This window comes from Leopardus geoffroyi, chromosome E2, assembly GCF_018350155.1.
Source record: "Leopardus geoffroyi isolate Oge1 chromosome E2, O.geoffroyi_Oge1_pat1.0, whole genome shotgun sequence".
Lineage (NCBI taxonomy): Eukaryota > Metazoa > Chordata > Mammalia > Carnivora > Felidae > Leopardus > Leopardus geoffroyi.
This window is the reverse complement of record NC_059335.1, coordinates 27,729,268-27,749,790: the sequence shown is the minus strand read 5'-3', so window position 1 is coordinate 27,749,790 and position 20,523 is coordinate 27,729,268. Positions and strand designations below refer to the sequence as shown.

Genomic DNA, 20,523 nt, shown 5'->3' with positions numbered 1-20,523 from the left:
AGAGCTAGCCCTGAGGGACCTCTCAAGACCCTGCCGCTGGGCTTACGGTCTCTTAAAGTCTTGGGGTTGGCCTGGGACAGCAGAGACATCTGTGAGTACCTGGGGGTCCGGGACCCTTGGGGCCAGGGCCATGCCTGTGGCTGCGGTGAGTGTGACCATGTGTGAGCGTAGGTGTCTGCAGGTGAGTGAGTATGTGTGCATGTGTGCGTGTGTGCGAGCCATGGGGGGGAACATGGTGTGTGAACGGATGTGTGTGTGCGGAGCGTGGTGCCTGTGGGTGACTGTGTGTGTGAGTGTGTTTATGTGTGCCTGTGCCTGGGAGCGTGGGCCCCCTGCTCTCCCCTTCCGGAGGATCTGGGCTGCCTCCGGCCCAGACTTTCTGGGTTACGTCTGTGAGGCTTTTTCTGGAGACTAAGCTGTGCTGGCGGGGGCAGTGGTTTATTTCCTCAGGGTTACAAGAGCAAGGTCAGTGCAGCCGAATCTGAGCTTTTGTTTGTCTCTCCCCTGCCCGTAGCAGCCTGCGGTCCGTTTCATTCATTATTAAGTTTTAAATCCACCTGATGCGAAACTTGAGCCTCGGAACTCACTCCCTGCTTGGGCTGGCTCGGTCCAACCCCCACCGAGTCTTGAGGCTCAGGGAACTTCACTGGCTCTGTTTACGGTGTCCTGTGTGCCTTTGTTTTTCCAGAAACAGCCATCCCCTAGTTTCTTTAGTTTTCCTTTGAGGCTGGACAGGGCCAGTGGAGGCCGGGGAGGGTGGGTCATCTGTGCAAGGATGGCCTCCCATACCTGCCAAGGTGGGTTGAAGGGCCCACTGGACTCTGAGCTCTGGGGCCATCTGGGCCCTGGCCCATCCCCTAATCACCCCACATCAGGCCATCTCCCAGGGCCCTGGGAACAGAGCACGCACCCCCACCTTGGGATGGTTTGTGCTGGGAACCCCGCAGATCCTTCTCAAGTACCCTTTGCTTACTCCTGCTTGTGCCGCTGGGTCTGATGCCACGTGCCCGTGACTTGGGCCTCATAGTCTGTCTGCTCCCTGAAGCGGCAGACCCAGCTCCCTCCCCAAATGTGGTGAAGCAGCATTCAATAAGGTGCATTTTATTTTCTTGCAAGGTTTTGCCTGTGCCCCTAAGGATAAGTGGAATTTCCCACCAGGACTAGGGGCTGGAGGGGGAGTCAATCCCCACGTCTTGATCAGGTGAGGACTTGCCTCCTTTTGGCCTACGGGACCAATGGATTGTGAGGTCATTTCTGGTGACTTCCTCCAGGCTGCATCCCCGTGGCCCATCAGGGAAGTGCCTGGGACCTCACCTCCCGTGGGGGGGTATGGCGTCCAACGAGGCCCAGGCAGGTGTTGCTGAGGAGAAAGGCATGTCCGCTCCGTATCCTGCCGCCCCCACCCTGCCACTCCCCTGCAGACCGACGGCCCTCGCGTCCACTTGCTTCCGGCCCCCCGGACTCCCTCCCCTGACTCTCCTGCAGCCGTTGGCCAGCTGCACAGCCTCAGCCCGCGAGCTGTCGAGAAGCTGGCTCTGTCCTTGTTTCTCGGCGGCCCTGGGAATTGCCTCTAATCTCCTTTCCGCCTTCCCCCTGCAGATGGTGACGACGACCCACAACTCTCCTGGGTGGCCTCGTCTCCCTCCAGCAAGGATGTTGCGTCACCCACGCAGATGATCGGAGATGGGTGTGACCTTGGCTTGGGCGAGGAGGAAGGGGGCACAGGCCTGCCGTACCCTTGCCAGTTCTGCGACAAGTCCTTCATCCGCCTGAGCTACTTGAAGAGGCACGAGCAGATCCACAGCGACAAGCTGCCGTTCAAGTGCACCTACTGCAGCCGCCTCTTCAAGCACAAGAGGAGCCGCGACCGGCACATCAAGCTGCACACGGGCGACAAGAAGTACCACTGTCACGAGTGCGAGGCGGCCTTCTCCCGCAGCGACCACCTCAAGATCCACCTGAAGACCCACAGCTCCAGCAAGCCCTTCAAGTGCACCGTGTGCAAGCGCGGCTTCTCCTCCACCAGCTCGCTGCAGAGCCACATGCAGGCGCACAAGAAGAACAAGGAGCACCTGGCCAAGTCGGAGAAGGAGGCCAAGAAGGACGACTTCATGTGCGACTACTGCGAGGACACCTTCAGCCAGACCGAGGAGCTGGAGAAGCACGTGCTCACCCGCCACCCCCAGCTCTCCGAGAAGGCCGACCTGCAGTGCATCCACTGCCCTGAGGTCTTCGTCGACGAGAACGCGCTGCTCGCCCACATCCACCAAGCCCACGCCAACCAGAAACACAAGTGCCCCATGTGCCCCGAGCAGTTCTCCTCGGTGGAGGGCGTCTACTGCCACCTGGACAGCCACCGGCAGCCCGACTCCAGCAACCACAGCGTCAGCCCCGACCCCGTGCTGGGCAGTGTGGCCTCCATGAGCAGCGCCACGCCAGACTCCAGCGCCTCCGTGGAGCGCGGCTCCACCCCGGACTCCACCCTGAAGCCACTGAGGGGCCAGAAGAAGATGCGGGATGATGGGCAGGGCTGGTCCAAGGTGGTCTACAGCTGCCCCTACTGCTCCAAGCGGGACTTTAACAGCCTGGCCGTGCTGGAGATCCACCTGAAGACCATCCACGCGGACAAGCCCCAGCAGAGCCACACGTGCCAGATCTGCCTGGACTCCATGCCCACCCTGTACAACCTCAACGAGCACGTCCGCAAGCTGCACAAGAACCACGCCTACCCCGTGATGCAGTTTGGCAACATCTCCGCCTTCCACTGCAACTATTGCCCCGAGATGTTCGCCGACATCAACAGCCTGCAGGAGCACATCCGCGTCTCCCACTGCGGCCCCAACGTCAACCCGCCTGATGGCAATAACGCCTTCTTCTGCAACCAGTGCTCCATGGGCTTCCTTACCGAGTCCTCCCTCACGGAGCACATCCAGCAGGCCCACTGCGGTGTCGGCAGCACCAAGCTGGAGTCCCCGGTCGTGCAGCCCGCGCAGTCCTTCATGGAGGTCTACTCCTGTCCCTACTGCACGAACTCGCCCATCTTCGGCTCTATCCTGAAGCTCACCAAGCACATCAAGGAGAACCACAAGAACATCCCGCTCGCCCACAGCAAGAAGTCCAAGGCGGAGCAGAGCCCGGTCTCGTCTGACGTGGAGGTGTCTTCCCCGAAGCGGCAGCGGCTCTCGGCCAGCGCCAACTCCATCTCCAACGGCGAGTATCCCTGCAATCAGTGCGACCTCAAGTTCTCCAACTTCGAGAGCTTCCAGACCCACCTGAAGCTGCACCTGGAGCTGTTGCTGCGGAAGCAGGCGTGCCCACAGTGCAAAGAGGACTTCGACTCCCAGGAGTCCCTCCTGCAGCACCTGACGGTGCACTACATGACCACGTCGACCCACTACGTGTGCGAGAGCTGCGACAAGCAGTTCTCCTCTGTGGACGACCTGCAGAAACACCTGCTGGACATGCACACGTTCGTGCTGTACCACTGCACCCTGTGCCAGGAGGTCTTCGACTCCAAGGTGTCCATCCAGGTGCACCTGGCGGTGAAGCACAGCAACGAGAAGAAGATGTACCGCTGCACGGCCTGCAACTGGGACTTCCGCAAGGAGGCCGACCTGCAGGTGCACGTCAAACACAGCCACCTGGGCAACCCGGCCAAGGCGCACAAGTGCATCTTCTGCGGGGAGACCTTCAGCACCGAGGTGGAGCTGCAGTGCCACATCACCACGCACAGCAAGAAATACAACTGCAAGTTCTGCAGCAAGGCCTTCCACGCCATCATCCTGCTGGAGAAGCACCTGCGGGAGAAGCACTGTGTGTTCGACGCCGCCACCGAAAACGGCACGGCCAACGGGGTGCCCCCCGCTGCCGGCAAGAAGGCCGAGCCGGCCGACCTGCAGGGCATGCTGCTGAAGAACCCCGAGGCGCCCAACAGTCACGAGGCCAGCGAGGACGACGTGGATGCGTCGGAGCCCATGTACGGCTGCGACATCTGCGGGGCGGCCTACACCATGGAGGTGCTGCTGCAGAACCACCGGCTGCGGGACCACAACATCCGGCCCGGGGAGGACGACGGCTCGCGCAAGAAGGCCGAGTTCATCAAGGGCAGCCACAAGTGCAACGTGTGCTCGCGGACTTTCTTCTCGGAGAACGGGCTCCGGGAGCACCTGCAGACGCACCGGGGCCCCGCCAAGCACTACATGTGCCCCATCTGCGGTGAGCGCTTCCCCTCCCTGCTGACGCTCACCGAGCACAAGGTGACCCACAGCAAGAGCCTGGACACGGGCACCTGTCGCATCTGCAAGATGCCGCTGCAGAGCGAGGAGGAGTTTATCGAGCACTGTCAGATGCACCCCGACCTGCGCAACTCGCTCACGGGCTTCCGCTGCGTGGTGTGCATGCAGACGGTCACCTCCACGCTGGAGCTCAAGATCCACGGCACCTTCCACATGCAGAAGCTGGCGGGCAGCTCGGCTGCGTCCTCCCCCAACGGCCAGGGGCTGCAGAAGCTCTACAAGTGTGCCCTGTGCCTCAAGGAGTTCCGCAGCAAGCAGGACCTGGTGAAGCTTGACGTCAACGGGCTCCCCTACGGCCTCTGTGCCGGCTGCATGGCCCGTAGCGCCAACGGACAAGTGGGCGGCCTGGCCCCGCCCGAGCCCGCCGACCGGCCCTGCGCCGGCCTCCGCTGTCCCGAGTGCAGCGTCAAGTTCGAGAGTGCCGAGGACCTGGAGAGCCACATGCAGGTGGACCACCGTGACCTCACGCCAGAGACCAGTGGGCCCCGGAAAGGCGCCCAGACGTCGCCAGTGCCCCGGGTAAGAGGCTGTCCCTGCTCCTGGGGGCTCCCCCTGAGCTCTGTACCTCCCGGTGGCATTCCCTTTAGCAGCCCAGACAAGCAGCGCTCTCGTGCAGCCGCCGGGCACGTCCGCTCTGCGGGAGACTCCGGGGTGATCCCCAGGGTTGCCATTTCCCTTCCAGCTGTGTGACGTGGCAGACGTTGTTTATGTCTCCGGGCCTCGTTTGTCAAGTGCTCATCTGTAAAAGGGGAATGACAATTGCCTGGACTTCATGGGATCGCTTTCAGGGACCCGTGGTGTCATATGGGTAAAGGGCCCGACGCACCGGCTGACACACAGCGAACGCTCCATAAATGGTGGCTGTCGTCTTTCATACAGATCTGAGGTGGACGCATTCACTTGTTTGTTGAGTCTCCTTGGGCAAGTCCCTTTGCTCTCTGGGCTTCAGGTTCAGGATTCTTTTCGGTAATCCGTAGAGATAATATCCGCATACAGGGCTCAGGACCTGCACTTAGTTAGGGCCTGATCATGCAGCCTGTAATCACCGGCTGATAGGTTATCATCAACAGCACATCTTTATAGTTAGTGCAGGTGCTGGTGCATGGAAGAGCCTTAGGAATGGATTCAGTTGCTGTTCTCATTAATGACTGATTGATGGATTGATTCCTCCATTCATTTGTTCATCAGATTTGCCCTGAGCACCCATTATGTGCCTGGCAGTCAAGGAGAGTCAGAAACGGACCCTACCTTGGGGGCTTCCCGACTAGGGGAGGCCACAGGCCCATAACTAGTAGGTTTCAGGGAGGCAGGGGAAGTTCAGGCTCTGGGAGGGTCCAGGGTGGGTCTGGGTGCCATGGCCAAGGGCCACCTGATGGTGGGCCCGGGGCCTGCCTGGCTCTTGGGTGTCTGACAGTTGGGCCCGGGGTTCCCACTGAGTCTGTTGTCTGTTTCCAGACTGAGGAGGTGCCAAGCAGATCTCGGGAGTGTCTTTCCCTCGAGGGCCGGCTGCTGGCGCCATGGGCGGAAGGCGGAATTTGGGGAAGGACCACCTGCTGCGTGTGCTTGCTGGAAGACAGGGGTGTAGCTGAGGGTGGTCCACTGTGGGATCAGAGCTGGGATCAGAACTGGCTCCTGGGACTCTGGGATTTTGAGGGTGAGGAGAGGGAAGGGGGGCTGGAGGAGGGTAGAAGGAGAATCTGCAGTGGAAGGGACACATTTGAGACCCACTGTCCCACTCCCCACTGAGGTCCAACAGGCCAACGGCCCGTCCACGTTCCCCCTGGCTGGAGAAACACCTGAATGAGGGCAGAGCAGAGCGTTCTGCTGGGGGTCTGAGGCCTGTTCTCAAAGGCCTGTCTGGAGCAGAGAGCTCCCTTTTGGGCCCATAACACCTCACCCTCTCAAGGCCTTTTGACCGAACCAGGTGTCTGGAGAAGGGTCCCATAGGTCACCCCTGAGAGGTTCTGTGCACTGGCCCTGGTCCCCACTGCTCGGCTCTGCTCAGCCTCGGCTTGCTGGCCGGCCAGTGTGGGTGGGCCGGGAAGCCTTTGGGCCCTGGAATCAGACGGGCTGGGTTAAAATCTCCTTCTTCCAGGAACCCCCAGGGATTTGATCTCTCCAGGCCTCTGCCCTCTCCTGTAAAGCCAGAGAGTAGTAATAGCAGCAGCAACAGTATCTATCTCCAGAGCTGACATCACCTGGGAGGCACTGGGGGGCCATTCTGGGTTTTGTTGTTGTTGTCGTTGATTTATTTTGAGAGAGAAAGCGAGCAGGGGAGGGCGGAGAGTGAGTGAGAGAGAATCCCAAGCAGGCTCATGCTGTCAGCACAGAGCCCGATGCAAGGCTCAAACTCACGAACCGTGAGATCACGACCTGAGCCGAAACCAAGACTCACTGAGCCACTCAGGCGCCCCCCATTCTGGGTTTTTAAGGAGCATCTGCTCTGATTGTTCAGTACCTGCCCCTCTCCCGTTGTTAAACATCGTGACTATTTTCTGTGCGGACCTCCGTGTTTTGCCCTGAGGCCTAAGTGAGCAGAAGTCCTGGGCACACAGTGAACATCACTTGGTATTTATCCCGTTTATAACCACAGCTCACACTTACGGGGGGATAAGGATGTGCTGAGCACTTTATGTCTATACTATGATACTGCCTTTACAGATGAAGAAATGGAGATACAGAACAGTTTGCCCTCAGGCCCCGGCTTTCAAGAGGCAGAGAAGGGATTTGAACCCAGGTAGTGTGGTGCCACAGCCGACCTCTTGACCCACATTCTGCCTATCGCCTCTGCAGCCCATCCTGGTTGCAGGCTGGGGTGGGCTCCAGGGTGGTCACCCCTCTCGTTCAGACCACGGGACAGTGTGGCGGGACTGGGGCCCTGTACACCCTCCTTCCACGTGCTCCCAGCCCCATCCCTGCCTTCCCACGCTGCCCACCATGGCGCTGGGACTCCTGGCAGCCACAGGGCTGCTTCTAGAGTCTCCTCCTCCTCCACAGTCTCTGCTCTGGATTCTGCGTCAGTACCACTTCATAAAGCCCCAACTGTGTGGGCCACGGCAACAACCTGGGAGCCTTGCTGTGACCTCTGTTTTGGCAAAGGCGGTATCCAGGCTCAGAAAGGTGGAACTGTATACTCAGGGATGCACAGCTGTGCATGGCAGCTCAGGGATTCACACCCGAGGGGCCTTGTTTTCTGGGAGCCCGACAGACCTTCCTCTCCCCATCCCAGGCCTTGTGAGAGAAGACAGGAGCAATCACATCTAGAGACCTGGGCAGATGGGCCGTTTGCAGAAAGGAGCTAGACAAAGCCCGGAACCTCCCCAGTGAAGGCCCAGCCTCTGGGGCCTTGCCCCCTGCCTGGGCACGCCTGGGGGCAGGGGCCCAGCTGTCTGTTCACCCACCCTCCCTCCCCCAGGACTCACGCATGTAAGAGCAGACTCTGGGGGCTATGCAAGGGCTTGGGGGCTGGCAGGCTGGGACCCTCGGGAGTGTATCCATAGCAACCAGTTCTCGGAGGACTGGGTTCCTGTGGGGCTGAGGCTGCTGTTGGCTGGAGCGTGAAGCATTGAGGTTCCCTCCCCCCGCCCCCCGCCCATGCTTTGCTTATGGGTAATAACAACATCACCCCAACTCTGGGCCACTGTGGGCAGACACCAGCCCTCCATTGACTCCCCAGGTTCTCACAGTGTCAGATGGGGCAGACTGGGTGCTCTCACACTGGTTAGAGGCCTTGGCCAGGCCGCACCAGCTCTCTGTCCCCTGGCCCAGGACTGTCGAATGTGTTCTGGGACACGGGGCTGAGAAAGGCTGCTCAGACGGGCTCCAGAGGCAGCCCTCCTGGCATCAAACCCCAGTCCCCTTGCCCAGTAGTTCGGGGCTCTGGCCAAGTGGCTTGGCCTCTTCAAACTCCACTTTCTCCGCCCTTAAAGTGGGGTTCACAGAGTGATTGTGAGTCTTCAGAATAAACAGAGCCTGCACATAGTAGGTGCTCAGTAAATGTGAGCTGCTGTCATGATCGTGGAAATTCAGTAGCTATGGGCTGTCTTTCCTGTCTCTCCCTCACTTCTCATCTCCTGTCTCTGCTGGTCTCAAGCATGTTCTGTCTCTGCCCCGGGCTCCTCTCTGAGGTTGCTGGGGGCCACACAGGGGCAGGCAGCCCTGGCCACAGGCCCAGGAGAACCATGGGAGGGACCCTGGGGAAGGGGCTTATGGCAGAGCAGGTGCTTTGAATGCCAAGTTCTGTCTTTCTGTAATTATGTCTCCTGGTGGGGGCTGAAGCTCCAGAGGAGGAGGGGGTCTCTGGGGGATAGAGAAGGGGAGACAGCCCAAGAGGAGGTGTTGGGGTGAGGACGAGGTCTGGCCAAGGTTGTAGCGGGAGGGAGGCAGAGTAAGAGAGCCCTCACCTGCTTGTGCCTGAACTCATGTTCCACCAACATGGAGGACCAGATGGCGCTGGCCGGGTGCCTGCTGCCCTGGGCCTTGGGCACCCATGGCCTTGCACGCAAGGCCGGGAGGGCCGTCTTTTGGAGGAGGGGGCTCTGGGTATAATACACATGCTTAATGAATGTTGGTGCTGGTGAACCTATGTGTGTGGCAAGGCGTGGATGCACATATGGGCAGTTGGGGGTCTACACTTGTGTCCACAAGGGTGTGTATCGGGGGTGGGGTCTGTGCGTGTGCTTGTGTCACAGCTACTTGTGCAGCTGTGGGCACATTCGGGCATGATGGATCCAGTGAGAGCTGAAAGCCTTCATGTCCCGGGATGAATTTGGATACGTCAACCTGTGTGAACGTGTGGTCCATGAGGATGCCTCCACTGCTCTGAGGGTGTTGCACCCGTGTGTCTGTGTTAGAGGGAGCAGATTGCCGTGTGTGTGGTGGGGGTTGGGGGTCTTGTGTGTTGACAGTGAGTTGCGACAAGGGAGTGTACGTGTGTCTGTTTGCATGTCTGTGTGTGTCCTCATGGGCGTGTCCATGCCTGTGCATGCAGTCTGTGTATGTGTGTGTGTGTGTGTGTGTGTGTGTGTGTGTGTGCGCGCGCGCGTGCACACCCAGGCTCTTGTGGTCAGCAATGTCACCTCCCTTGGGAATCCCCTGGAGCATTTTCCCCATCAGGAGGGGCCCTATTATTGGGCAGTCTTTTTCCTGCCACTGAGGGGTGGCCATGTGGTGGAGGAGTATTGGAGGTAACTTCTCATCCTGCCTAGCCCCTGGTGATTTATTTTCCAAGCACAGCAACCCACTTCATTCACCTGCTCCTAAGAGGAACAATCAAAATCACTTTGATCATGGATAGTCCTCTGCACTGGTCTGGACTGGCCATGGCTGTGGCCTCCACAGCCTTCCATCCAGCAGGACTGCCCCGAGTGTCCTTGGTATGGAGCTTCCTGGGGTGTGCTTTGTTCTTGTATTGACTTCTTCCTTCTTCTTTCCCTTCCTATGTGATGGCAAGAGGGCAGGGGACACATGTGGGAAGGAATGAATGATTCTGACAATGGAAGACCCAAGATCATTGCTCTCCATGAGCACGGATGTGGAGTTGAGCTGAGATGGGGGCTTTGGGACTGTGTACCCCCAGAAGGCCTCAGCCCCCACAGTCTCTTCTGGTCTGAATTTCTCCTTTGTCTGTTGTGAGTCCAGAAACCCCAGCTCTGTCCAACTCCCCGCCTCACGCCCTACTTCTTGGGCATTTCCCTGCGGAATGCCTGCCTCTGGGCCACTGTTCTGAACCCCTAGGTTTTCTGAAACACTGGGGGAAAGGGCCCTGGTCTTATCAGAGTGGGTTCTGGAACCTGAGGGGGGACCCTGCCTCTGGAACCAAAGCTCCCAGCACCAGCTAGGACAGCTGTTTCCTCATTGATTCGTTCAACAAGCATTTGCTCAGCAGCAATAACAATTGTAATAAAAGTTAAGTCATTATTAGGCACTCCTTCTGGGCCAGGTCCTGTGCTGGGTGGTGAGGATCCAAGATACAGAAGGCATCTTTGGTTCTCTTTGCTCCTCCTGCCCTAGTAAAGTGCTTTGCAACATAATATTTGCAACTTGCCTCATTTGTTCAACAAATGCTTTCCATGTACTTAGTCTCTGCTGGCCGTGGGACCTCACAGGTGGACAAAGTGCATCCTGGCCCTCTGGGTGCTCACGATGTGGTGGGGGAGCAAACAAGTCAATTAGCCACGACGAATCCATGTGCTGATTAACTAGATGCTTTAAGCATAAGCTCGGGGGCCTGGGGAGCCCCTGAACTCATCCTGGGGTGGGAAGAGGAGGCCTCTCAGCAGAGGTGACATTTGAACAGAGTCCTCAGGATGGAAAGGGTACTCCGAGTGGAGGAGACAGCGTGGGCAAAGGCCTGGAGGTGGGACCAGGCCCTTGAGGGAAACTGCAGATGTGGTCAGGGTCACCCTGGGAACTGAGGCAGTTGAGCCCCCTGGTGGTTTATCCTGGCTGCATGTTTGAGGGTCTGGCCCAAGTGTTCCACCAAGAAATCCAAAGCCCTGCCCCCTTTTCCAGTGGTCAGGGGAGGTCCCTTCATCCCTGAACTGCAGTGGTCTTCAAAAAGCTTGGATATTTTGGATCCCAATACGACCCTGCCCCCTTCATAAAAACTCACAGCCACAGACTTTCCCCCACACAGGCAATACCACCCCTGTCCAGAGGGGGCTGTTTTCACAATCATCCCCCTAGGCTTAGTTGTTGAGAAGATTCTTTGGAATGGGTCTTCAAGAAGCTCTGAAGCTTCTGATGATCTCCATTTTCCTCCTTCTACCTCCTAAAGGCAGCTGGTATTAGCTTCCTGTGTGTGGAAGCCAGCTGTAGGATCACCAGCAACCTTGTGTGCCTAGTGAGGAATTCTTCAGTTACTTGTAAGCACCAGGACTGGCAGGAACAGTAGCCCCTGCTCGGCCACATGGCCCTTATCTCTTATGTAAAGAGATAGAGTAGTTGGATGGGTGGAAAGATAGATGTATGGTTGGATTGGTAGATGGATGTAGGAGAAGACAGAAGGATGAGTAGACAGAGGATGGATAAATGGAGGGTGGATGAATGAGTAGGTGGATGGGTAGGTGTGTTACCTAGATGGCTGATAAGATAGCTAGATGGATTGATGGGTAGACGGATGGGTGTGTGTGTGTGTGTGTGTGTGTGTGTGTGTAGACAGTGAGCAGGTAGATGGATGGATGATGGGTGGATGGATGGATGGATGGATGGATTTGAGCATGCTCCTAGAAGGGCAGCCTCCTTCAACTTCTTTTCCATGGTTATACTGTGTGTTCTCACCTTGGGATGGTGACTCCCATCATGGCAATTTCCCCAGATGTAACAGAGGAGCACCTCCTTTGGAATGCAGCCTAGTCCCCTGCCCCAGGCTGGAGAGCTGGATTTGGAGGCAGCTGGGGAGAGAATGACCAGAAGAGACCTGGGAGGGGACCAGAGCCATCCTGGCAAGTCTTGAATGAAGACCTCCAGGCACTTTTGCTTTCTGCTCTTTTCCACTTCTGACTATCTAATTCCTTTCTTTTTGGCTTCCAAACAGAAAAAGACATACCAGTGCATCAAGTGCCAGATGACCTTTGAGAACGAGAGAGAGATCCAAATCCATGTTGCCAACCACATGATTGGTAAGAGAGCGTTTCCTCCCACCCATGCTGGGGCCACTCATCGGGCTTTGAAGTTTGTGGTTCCAATCATCATTTCGCTGCTTTTAGGGCAAAAGATGGAGTCACTGCTGCCGTTTCCGAGACATTTCAAATGGGAGTAAAATGTAAGAGCTGGAGCTCTACTCACATTACAATCAAACTTTTGACAATCTCTTCCATTTCCCAGCATAAATTTCCCTCCATTTCTGAAACGAAGTGCTTTCCAGTTGTCAAGCACTCAGGGGCAATTATGCTTCAATTTTATATGTCATGACATTGAATAGATTTAACTGCTCACATTTCCCCACTAAACGTGGTGAATTCCTCAGGCACGTTGTCAAAACAGAATGCTTACAAAGGTATTTCACTACTTTCCCTATTCTTCTTCAAGTGGTTTTGGACTTTGGAAAATTCAGCCTTTCTGGAAGGGGAACTTTCAAAGTGCCTTTGTGTTGTTCCCTCTTGGTCCGAGGTGGGGAGGGGAAGTTGTGATTGTGAAGTCTTACGTGCCTTCCGTTGGATGGGTGTTGTCTTGCCGGCAGCCGGGGATGCCCTACGTGTCAGAGGGAGCACGGCTGGATTTCTGGTGAGCGTGGAGCTGGCCCAGGGTGGGTGGAGGATTTGGCAGTGAGGGCTTCGGGAGCTTCTGGAATGCTTGTGCCCTGGGTCTTTGGTGGAAGTATGATCACCTTCTCCAAGACCCTTGCAGTCTGAGCAGTGAGGCTTCAAGCGTGTGTTGGGCATCCTGACCCTTCACTTCCTCTAACATTTTTTAATTATAGTCTTGCGGACCGAGTACTGTTTTACAAAACTCTTAATTGCATGCACTCAAAAACACCCATTAACTGTGCTACTCAGTGAATTCCCAGGAACCGAGTGCATCTGTGTAACCAACACCTAGCTGAGGAAGCCGACCATTTCCGCATCCCAGAAGTCCCCTCCTGGCCCCTCCAGCCCCTCCCCCCAGCAATGAAATGTCACCATCCTGATGTCGCTGGCATAAGGCTTTTTTTGCCCATTTTGCACTTTCTATAAATGAGAGCATACAGTCTCTGCTCTTTTGTGTTGTGTGCCTTTCCTTCATTCACGTTAGTGCCTGTGGTCAGACATCGCCCCTTCTCACCGGTGTATGATATTCTGTTGTGTGAACACATCACCATTTATCTTGTCTGTTCTACTCTTTTTTTTCTTCTTTCTTTTCTTTTTGGGATCAAACAAGAGCATGCATGCATGAGCACGAACAGGGGAGGGACAGAGGGAGAGGGAGACAGAGAATCCCACGCAGGTTCCACGCCCAGAATGGAGCCCCACGCACGGCTCGATCCTACAACTGTGAGATCGTGACCTAAGCCAAAATCAAGAGTTGGACGCTTAACCGACCGAGCCACCCAGGCACCCCTTGTCTATTCTGTTTTTGATGGGCATCTTGGTCATTTTCATTTTGGAGTTGTTTCAGATAATGTGCTGCTATGGGCATTATCGTTCTATAGGTTTTGGTGAACACGTGCATATGATTTTAATGGGAATGTTGGTAGTGGAATTGGTGGGTCACGGAATACGAGTAGGTTCACCTTCAGTAGATACAGGTAGTTGTATGAAATTATGCTCCCGCGGGCAGTGTGAGAATTCTCCACAGCCGTGCCACCATCCACGTTCTCTGCAACAAGAACCATTGTTGAGATGCTTCTTTAGTGAAGCTGTGCTCAGGGAGAGGATGCTGCAGCCATCCTAGCTGCAGCCTTGGTGAGCTCTGTGGGTTTGAGGATCCAGTGTCCCAGTGATTCAGGGTGGTTCCCTTGAAGGCATTGGTCCTGACTGTGTGCGTGGTGGGGCTCTCGCAGTGGTGAGGGGACACCAGGAGCTGATGAGGGGCAGCTGATGAGGCCCTGGGAGTTCAGCCTGACAGGGAGATTGGTGGCTTTTTAATTTCTGATGTTTGAAAGCCCCCTGCCGAAGTAGAAGAAGGAAACTAGCCTGTCAGTCACTGGCTGCTGGGAGCGCTTTCATGGGAGTGTCAAGGAGGTAAAGATGAAGATATCTAAAAATGTTTGCCTTTGTAGCAGGTGTTAATGTGTGTGCCTGTTTGTAAGCACGAAGGGCGAGAGCCTGGCTAATTGGACCACAGTGATTTCAAAGGTGCTCCCCCCACCCTCCACCTTTCCTTCTGTGCTGAGCCCGGAAGCTGTGTGTCCTCAGGTGGAAGGTGAGGGGGGCTGCTTCTAACTAGAAGGTGGGCAGTGGAAAGGGGGGGGGGTTTGAGGGGAATCTGGGCCTTTGTGTGAGCGGAGGGCCAGGCTCCGGAGAGAGGCAGTCCCATTCGGTGGCTGGACAGGGCCCCTCACCCGAGCCTGACTCTGCAGCGCTGCGAGCTGGCCTGGTTCCCAGGACATGTGGGGAGCAAGCAGCAAGGAGCTGTTGGTCTCCGAGCCTGGGGGTCCCCAGTGAGACGTTCACGCAACGAACAGTATCATCGTGCAGGACCACATGGGCTGGGGACCCCGATGCGAGACCTGCCTCTGGCGGGGTGGCACCTCCTCTTGCTCTAACCTGCCCTCCCCACCGGCTTGCCCTCCCCTGGCCTCATCACCCCCATCTATCAGAGAACACTGACTCCTGAGCACCTGCTGCATGTCGAGCGCTGGGGCGGTCCCTCAGGTGGTAGAGGGAGCAGGGGACAGGGTCCCCATCCGCAGAGGCCTTATGGCACCCCGTGGGAGACCCCGCAGCACACGCATCACGCAGCGAAGGGGGGTCTCACTGGGCGAGAGCACTAGAGCAGCCACCATGCACTGAGCCACACCGCGTGGCAGGCACTCTGTGTAGGTATTCATCCTTCATCTCATAGAGGAGCCTTAATGACTTATCCGCATTCTTCCAGAGAGGAAGCAGCAGAACCAGGGTCTGAATACAGCTGGGCTCTCTCTGCTGTGTGTGGCTCCCTGCCAGGGTCTGTGGTGGGAGAGACCCAGCACTGCCCTTGGGTCCCCTACCCGCAGGGAAAGCTGAAGGCATGCAGGTGCAGGGAGGTTGATGAGAACCGGGAACAGAGACCAAGGACTGCTGGATCCAAAGAGGCCTGTAAGAATGGCCTGGGTGTCACAGGATGAAGAGGAGTTTTCTCCATGGCAGGCCCGTCCCTGGCAGAGGGAACAGCCTTGACAAGGAAGGACAGTCACCAGAGGACAAGGGCCTTGGAGGGCTCAGCAAAAGGAGGTCCTTGAAGGATGAGCAGTTGGACCCAGAAGGTGGAGAGCAGTGTCTGTGGGAGGACTGTGGGGTGAACAAGGCTCAGAGGCAGAAGCAGAGGAGGGAGTTTGAGGGTTGGAGGAGCTCGACCTGGCTGGGATGGAGGCATCGCATGTGATAGCATTGTGAGCAGTGAGGGTAGGGAGGTAGCTTGGGGCCAAGCCAGAGAGGGCCTTGAATGCCAAGTTAAGGGATTTGGGTTTAGACTTGACCCTGAGGGCCAGGGTCCAAGTCTGGGGGTCCGTTGGCTGATGTTTTATTGGGCTTCTCTTGGAAAACCAGAAGAGGTGGCAGCCAGGGCCCTGAATTCCCATGTGGCACAGCTGACGAGCTCGGCAGCAGCTGGGTTTCTGTGTTTCCAGGCACCATGGTCCCAGCCATCTTTATTATATTTTAGGGTGCTTTGTTCATTTGTGTCCCCAGCCTCATCCCTGTGGGCACCTGAATGTGCAACATTGGGCTTAGGCACTAGGGAGCCATTGAAGGTTTTAGGGCAGAGAATGGCCTGGGTGTCGCTGAGTGCTTTAGGGAGATTAATCTAGCTGCAGTGTTGAGGAGGAAGAAGATGGAAGAGAAGAGAGACCTGCCTGGTCTGGTCCAGAGGTGAGGGGATGAGGCTGGGAGAAAAAAGAGGAAGGAGGTGAAAGAACTTCGATTTGGTTTGTGCTGTGGGCCTAGTTGGCCTTGGTGACTTGGGGAAGGTGCCAGAGGGCAACCGTGGGAAATATGAGTGGAAGAGTGGTAGGCACCAGAGCCCCAGCTGGGGCTGGCTCCGAAGTCCCAGTCAAAACTGTTGGGGCCCAGAGTCCCTGTGGACAGCTTCCCCTGCTAAATATCCCAAGGCCAGAGTGGATGCCTGGAGCTGGTGGGGATAAAAGCCCCGCTTCGTGGCACCAAGGGGACTTGGCGGGTAGAAGTCGCACTGTTCAGCTTGGCGGCCTTCTCATAAACTCGGGGCACTGGGGGGGGGGGGGCTCTGAGGCCGGCCTCCCTGGGGACCCTGACTATTGGAGACCTCCCCCTGGGGGGATGCTAAACGGCCTTTTTATAGCGGGGGGCCTCTTCGTGGCTTTGCAGCCTCCAGACCCTGGCAGTTATGATGACTCAGGGACACGTCTCCTTGGAAACATTTTCCCGGCACCCTCTCCCGGCTGCTGCTGGCGAGGGAGTGATTTGGAGCTGATAGAAAGGCAAGGGTTTTTTGAAACCTTTTCAGCAGCAGGGTCCCCTTTGAAATCCCCCCCCTCCCCACAGGGAATGAGGCCCCCTTCACTGGACTTCCCCCAGGTTTTGAAATGGTTTTAGACGCCCCCTCCCCCAGCAGGCACAACAAAAACTTGGAGCAGGCCACAGCCCTGTTCTGCGGCCTCCTGTAGAGACGACCTGGCCCAGCCCTGCTGCCCTTGCCCACCATCCACTGCCCCCACATCTGGAAGGGTGACCCCCCTCCCTGAAAATGGCTCTGCAGAGGCCCCCGCCTTGGGCTTCCTGTGGCCTGGCCCAAAGACAGGGGCCCTTTCCAGTGGCTGGGAAGGGAGGAGTGTCTTCCTCTGTCAGTTGAACATGTGTGCACAAAGTGTGTGTAGCCCTCCTGGGGCACCTGAGGCCTCAGACACCAAGGAAGCTGATTTGCCAGGGCAGGCCTGCCCTCTTCTCAACTGCCTGTGGGTGTCTCTCCTCTCGGTTCCTGCTGGGTGTGGCTGGATAAGGGGTCTGAGAACTTGTCCTTGAAATAACGAACTTGCTCTGACCCAGGTCGGCCCTAACAGAGTGACTCAGCCTCTAGGCCCTGGTGTCCTTATCCGGGGCATCATGGGTCCCTGTGGGGAGCCCTGGGGAGGGTCAGCGCTGGGAAGGGACAGTCCTCAGGGAAACTTGACAGGAACATTCACCCTCTATGTCCTTGGAAAGTGGTTGTGGACCCTCTGGCAGGCAGCCAGGCCAGAGCCTGGGGCCGAGTGGGGCATTAGGCATTCTGGGGATGTTGTTTTCCTGGTCACGTCAGCCCTGTTCCCTGGGTACCTCTGAGGGGCTGAGCTTTGCTATCGGGGGGTGAAGAAATGGGACGGGGGTACATCTAGAAGATCAGCCTCTCCCACCTCCTGCTTAAGCCTTTAACATACCCCCCAACATGCTGGGCTGGGGTCCTTGTCTATCATCCCCTCCCTAGCCCTGTCCCCTTGCTGTGGCAGGATGAGCCCTGGTCCATCTGGAGTGTGTGTGTGGGGAGGGGGGGGCGGGGGGACTTCTGTCTTCTAAGTCTTTAAGAAGCACATCCTTGAAGACATATTGAAAAAGCCACCTTGCAGACCAGGTACTTCCTCTTTCTGTGGCTGCTTGCATGCCCAGGACCCATGTGAAGACCTGTGTTTAGGAGGGGAAGGAAGGTCTGGGGTGGAAATCAGTGTGTCACCCTCACACCAGGGAAATACAAAACCCCTCAAATATAACTGAAGAGAAAAACATATGAAAAGGACGAGGAGAAGGGGTTCCTGTTCACTGTGTACCGTGAACACATGTTGCTGAACGGGGCTGTGTTAGGCTCTTCCATGGTGCTTTTGATCTGGTAATGCCAGACTTAAAACACCTGTCTAACCTTAATACGTGTTAAAAATGTCTTCCTTTCCCCACAGGAGATTACATTTCAAGTTCTGGAACTGTTCTGTCAGAATAGCAAGCCTATATGGACAGCTTATCATCCCATCCTTTTTAATTTTTAGCTTCGCACAATCCCCTTAGCAGCCCCTAAGGGTGAGAGGACTCAGTTTCCCTCACTTTGAACCTCAGTGGTTGGTTTAAGGAAGCTGTTGATCAAGCACTTTGGTTTACGAAGGACCCATCAGTTCTGAATTTTAAAATAGCTGAAATGTTTCGTTTTTTTTTTGTTGTTGTTGTTTTTTTTTTTTTTTTTTTTTAAAGACAGGGAAAGGCTCTTTAGGTGGGGCTTCCTCTGATAATAACCTCAGTTCAGTAAACATGATTGAGATCCTTGGGGGGTTTGGTGAGGAACCTCTCCTCTCATCCAGTTGGGGAGTTAATAACCCAAAAGGAAAAGTTCTATGTAATGTCACAAGTGTGAGATACGGAAACGCAAAGGACATGTGTGTGTTGCTCAATCTGGGTATCCAGCAAAACTTCCTGGAGGAGGTGACACCTAAGAAGTTGGGAAGTAAGGGGAAAGGGGCATTCCAGACAGAAAACAGCATAAGCCAATCCACAGAGAAGAGATCCATGTAGTATGTTGGGAAATTATAGACAATGCAGTGTTGCTTCAGGAAAAATCATGAGGTAGGAGGTGGGCGGATCATAGAAAAGATAGTGCAGTGAAGTCGGTGAGAGAAGATGAAGGCGTTGGTTAGGAGGGTGTGGTTCGAGAAACATTTAAGAGGCAAAACTAGCAGGATCGGGCAAATTTGAATGGCTATGGGAAGGGGAGAAGTTCGGACTGACTTTAAGTTCTCAAGGGATCAGGTTTTGGGTGGCAGGTAGAAGATGAGACTGTGCCTGGGGAATAGCTAGCTGCTGTGGGACTGGCAAAGAAGATGGCCCCAATGACGATCGTAGAGGTGAGGCTTACTGAGTACCAGGCCCAGCTAACAATATCTACACCTGCTATCACACTCACCCCTACAGCTGATGAGGGGGCACTGTTGTCTCTCCCCTTTTTTACATGGGGGATTCAGGGGACTTGTCTGTTGTCAGTAAGTTGCAGAGGGGGGATTTGAACACAGGCAGTGTGATTCCAGGGCCTGGAATCCTCTGAACTCCTATACCTGAATGTTCATCACACTTGGTGGGCTCAAGTTCATGCGTTATGTGACCTTGCAGGAGAGGCTCACAGGTGATCTGTGGGCTGGCGTCTGGCCGGCAGTTGGCCACGTGGGCCGAGGGCTCAGGAAAGAGGCCTGGGCTGGAGAAGGGATCTGGAAGCATCAGCATATCTGCTGAAGGCAGCTGGGAGGAGCGTGGGGTCATCGACGCCAAGATGGCACAGTGCTTCTGGGCAGCAGTGCAAAAAGCCACAGAGAGGCTGATGGGAGAGAGGCTGAAGAGGGTCTGCTGGACCGTCCTGGGCAAGAGCAGGGTCAATGGAATCAGATGGAGGAATGAGTTACGGGGACAGGGGGAGACCAGCAGTGTAGCCTCGACTTGCCAGGCTCCAGGCTCGGAAGGGAGGGTGAGAAGCAGGAGCTAGAGGGATCCAAGGATCACAGGAAGCTTTTGCATTCATTTTTAGGAGGGAGAGACCAGAGTACGTTTCTAGGCTAAGGGGAGAGCACCACCAGGGAGAGGAGGAGGAAGGATGAAGAGGAGATACCAATGCAGCCAGGCCAGGGACCAGGGTGCGGGCACCATCTTGTGTGGACCAGCCCGCAAGCACGGCCTTCTCTTCTTGCTCTCCGTTGCCATGGGCTTGGTGGCCTGTACTGTTGGGTGGACTTTACTGAATGCCCTTTATGGTCATTTGGCTGCGTGGGAGCAGCTGATACATGAGCGATTTCCCTTCCATCTGATTTTGGCTGAGCCTCACTGAAGTGATGGCAGAAAACAAGTGTCCCCGTGGCCAGTGTGGCCCCAGGGCTTGGCCTCCTCTTCCCTGAGCTCCCAGTAGGTGCTAGAGCCTCACACTGGACCCCCTTCCTCATGTGTCTCTGGGGCCCAGTAGGGAGGGAGTGGGAGACCTCCTCTTCTGACTGTAGACCCCTCTCCTGAGGGAGTCAGGGTGGCCCTCGCTGGCTGATCAGCCTGTTCTGGTTTCCAGCTCATCTGCCTGGGGAAGGGGTGTGGGGAGATGGGAAGTGGTTCCACGAAGGTACACAGTGTACTGTGAGCCTGACTCGGAGTGAGAACCCGAAGTCACTGATGGCAGCATTTGCTAAACAAAAACTCCTTTTGGAAGTTTGATTTTAGTTTATCCAGTCAATCTGTATTAAGCACCAACTGTTTGCTCAATCTGCTGTAGCTGTGAATAATAATGAGAGACAGAGTACGCAGGTGGGAGCATGCACACACACTCAGAATATAGAATTCTACGGTCAATCAGTGGTTAAGAGCACTCCCATCTCATAGCTAACGGTTATCTGCCTCTGTATGCTTCAGCTCCTTGTCTATAAAATAACTACATCCTAATGGTATGCGGTAGTTTAGGCAGGACTCATTCAGTGGCAAGTCAGACCCAGCTCATACTGACTGACACATAAAAAAGAAAATTTTTGGCTCATGTAACTGACAAGTCCCAGGATACCTTGGGTGAGAGCCTTCAGGCATGGCTGGATCCAGCGGTTCCAATAAAGTCATCACCTGTCTCTCAGCTCTGCTTCCTCTTTGTTGCCTTCATCCCC

At 55.9% G+C, this 20,523-nt stretch overlaps 1 protein-coding gene across 3 annotated transcripts in view; it reads left to right on the top strand.

Annotated features, from left to right (window-relative positions):
* The window catches only part of ZNF423 (zinc finger protein 423), a 335,974-nt gene that overhangs the window by 194,043 nt on the left and 121,408 nt on the right, over window positions 1-20,523 (top strand). For all 3 annotated transcript variants that reach the window (XM_045442676.1, XM_045442678.1, XM_045442677.1), the window contains 2 exons: window positions 1,600-4,814; window positions 11,833-11,917. In XM_045442676.1, coding sequence (XP_045298632.1) covers window positions 1,600-4,814; window positions 11,833-11,917 — 3,300 coding nt within the window. The remainder of the gene's footprint in view (window positions 1-1,599; window positions 4,815-11,832; window positions 11,918-20,523) is intronic.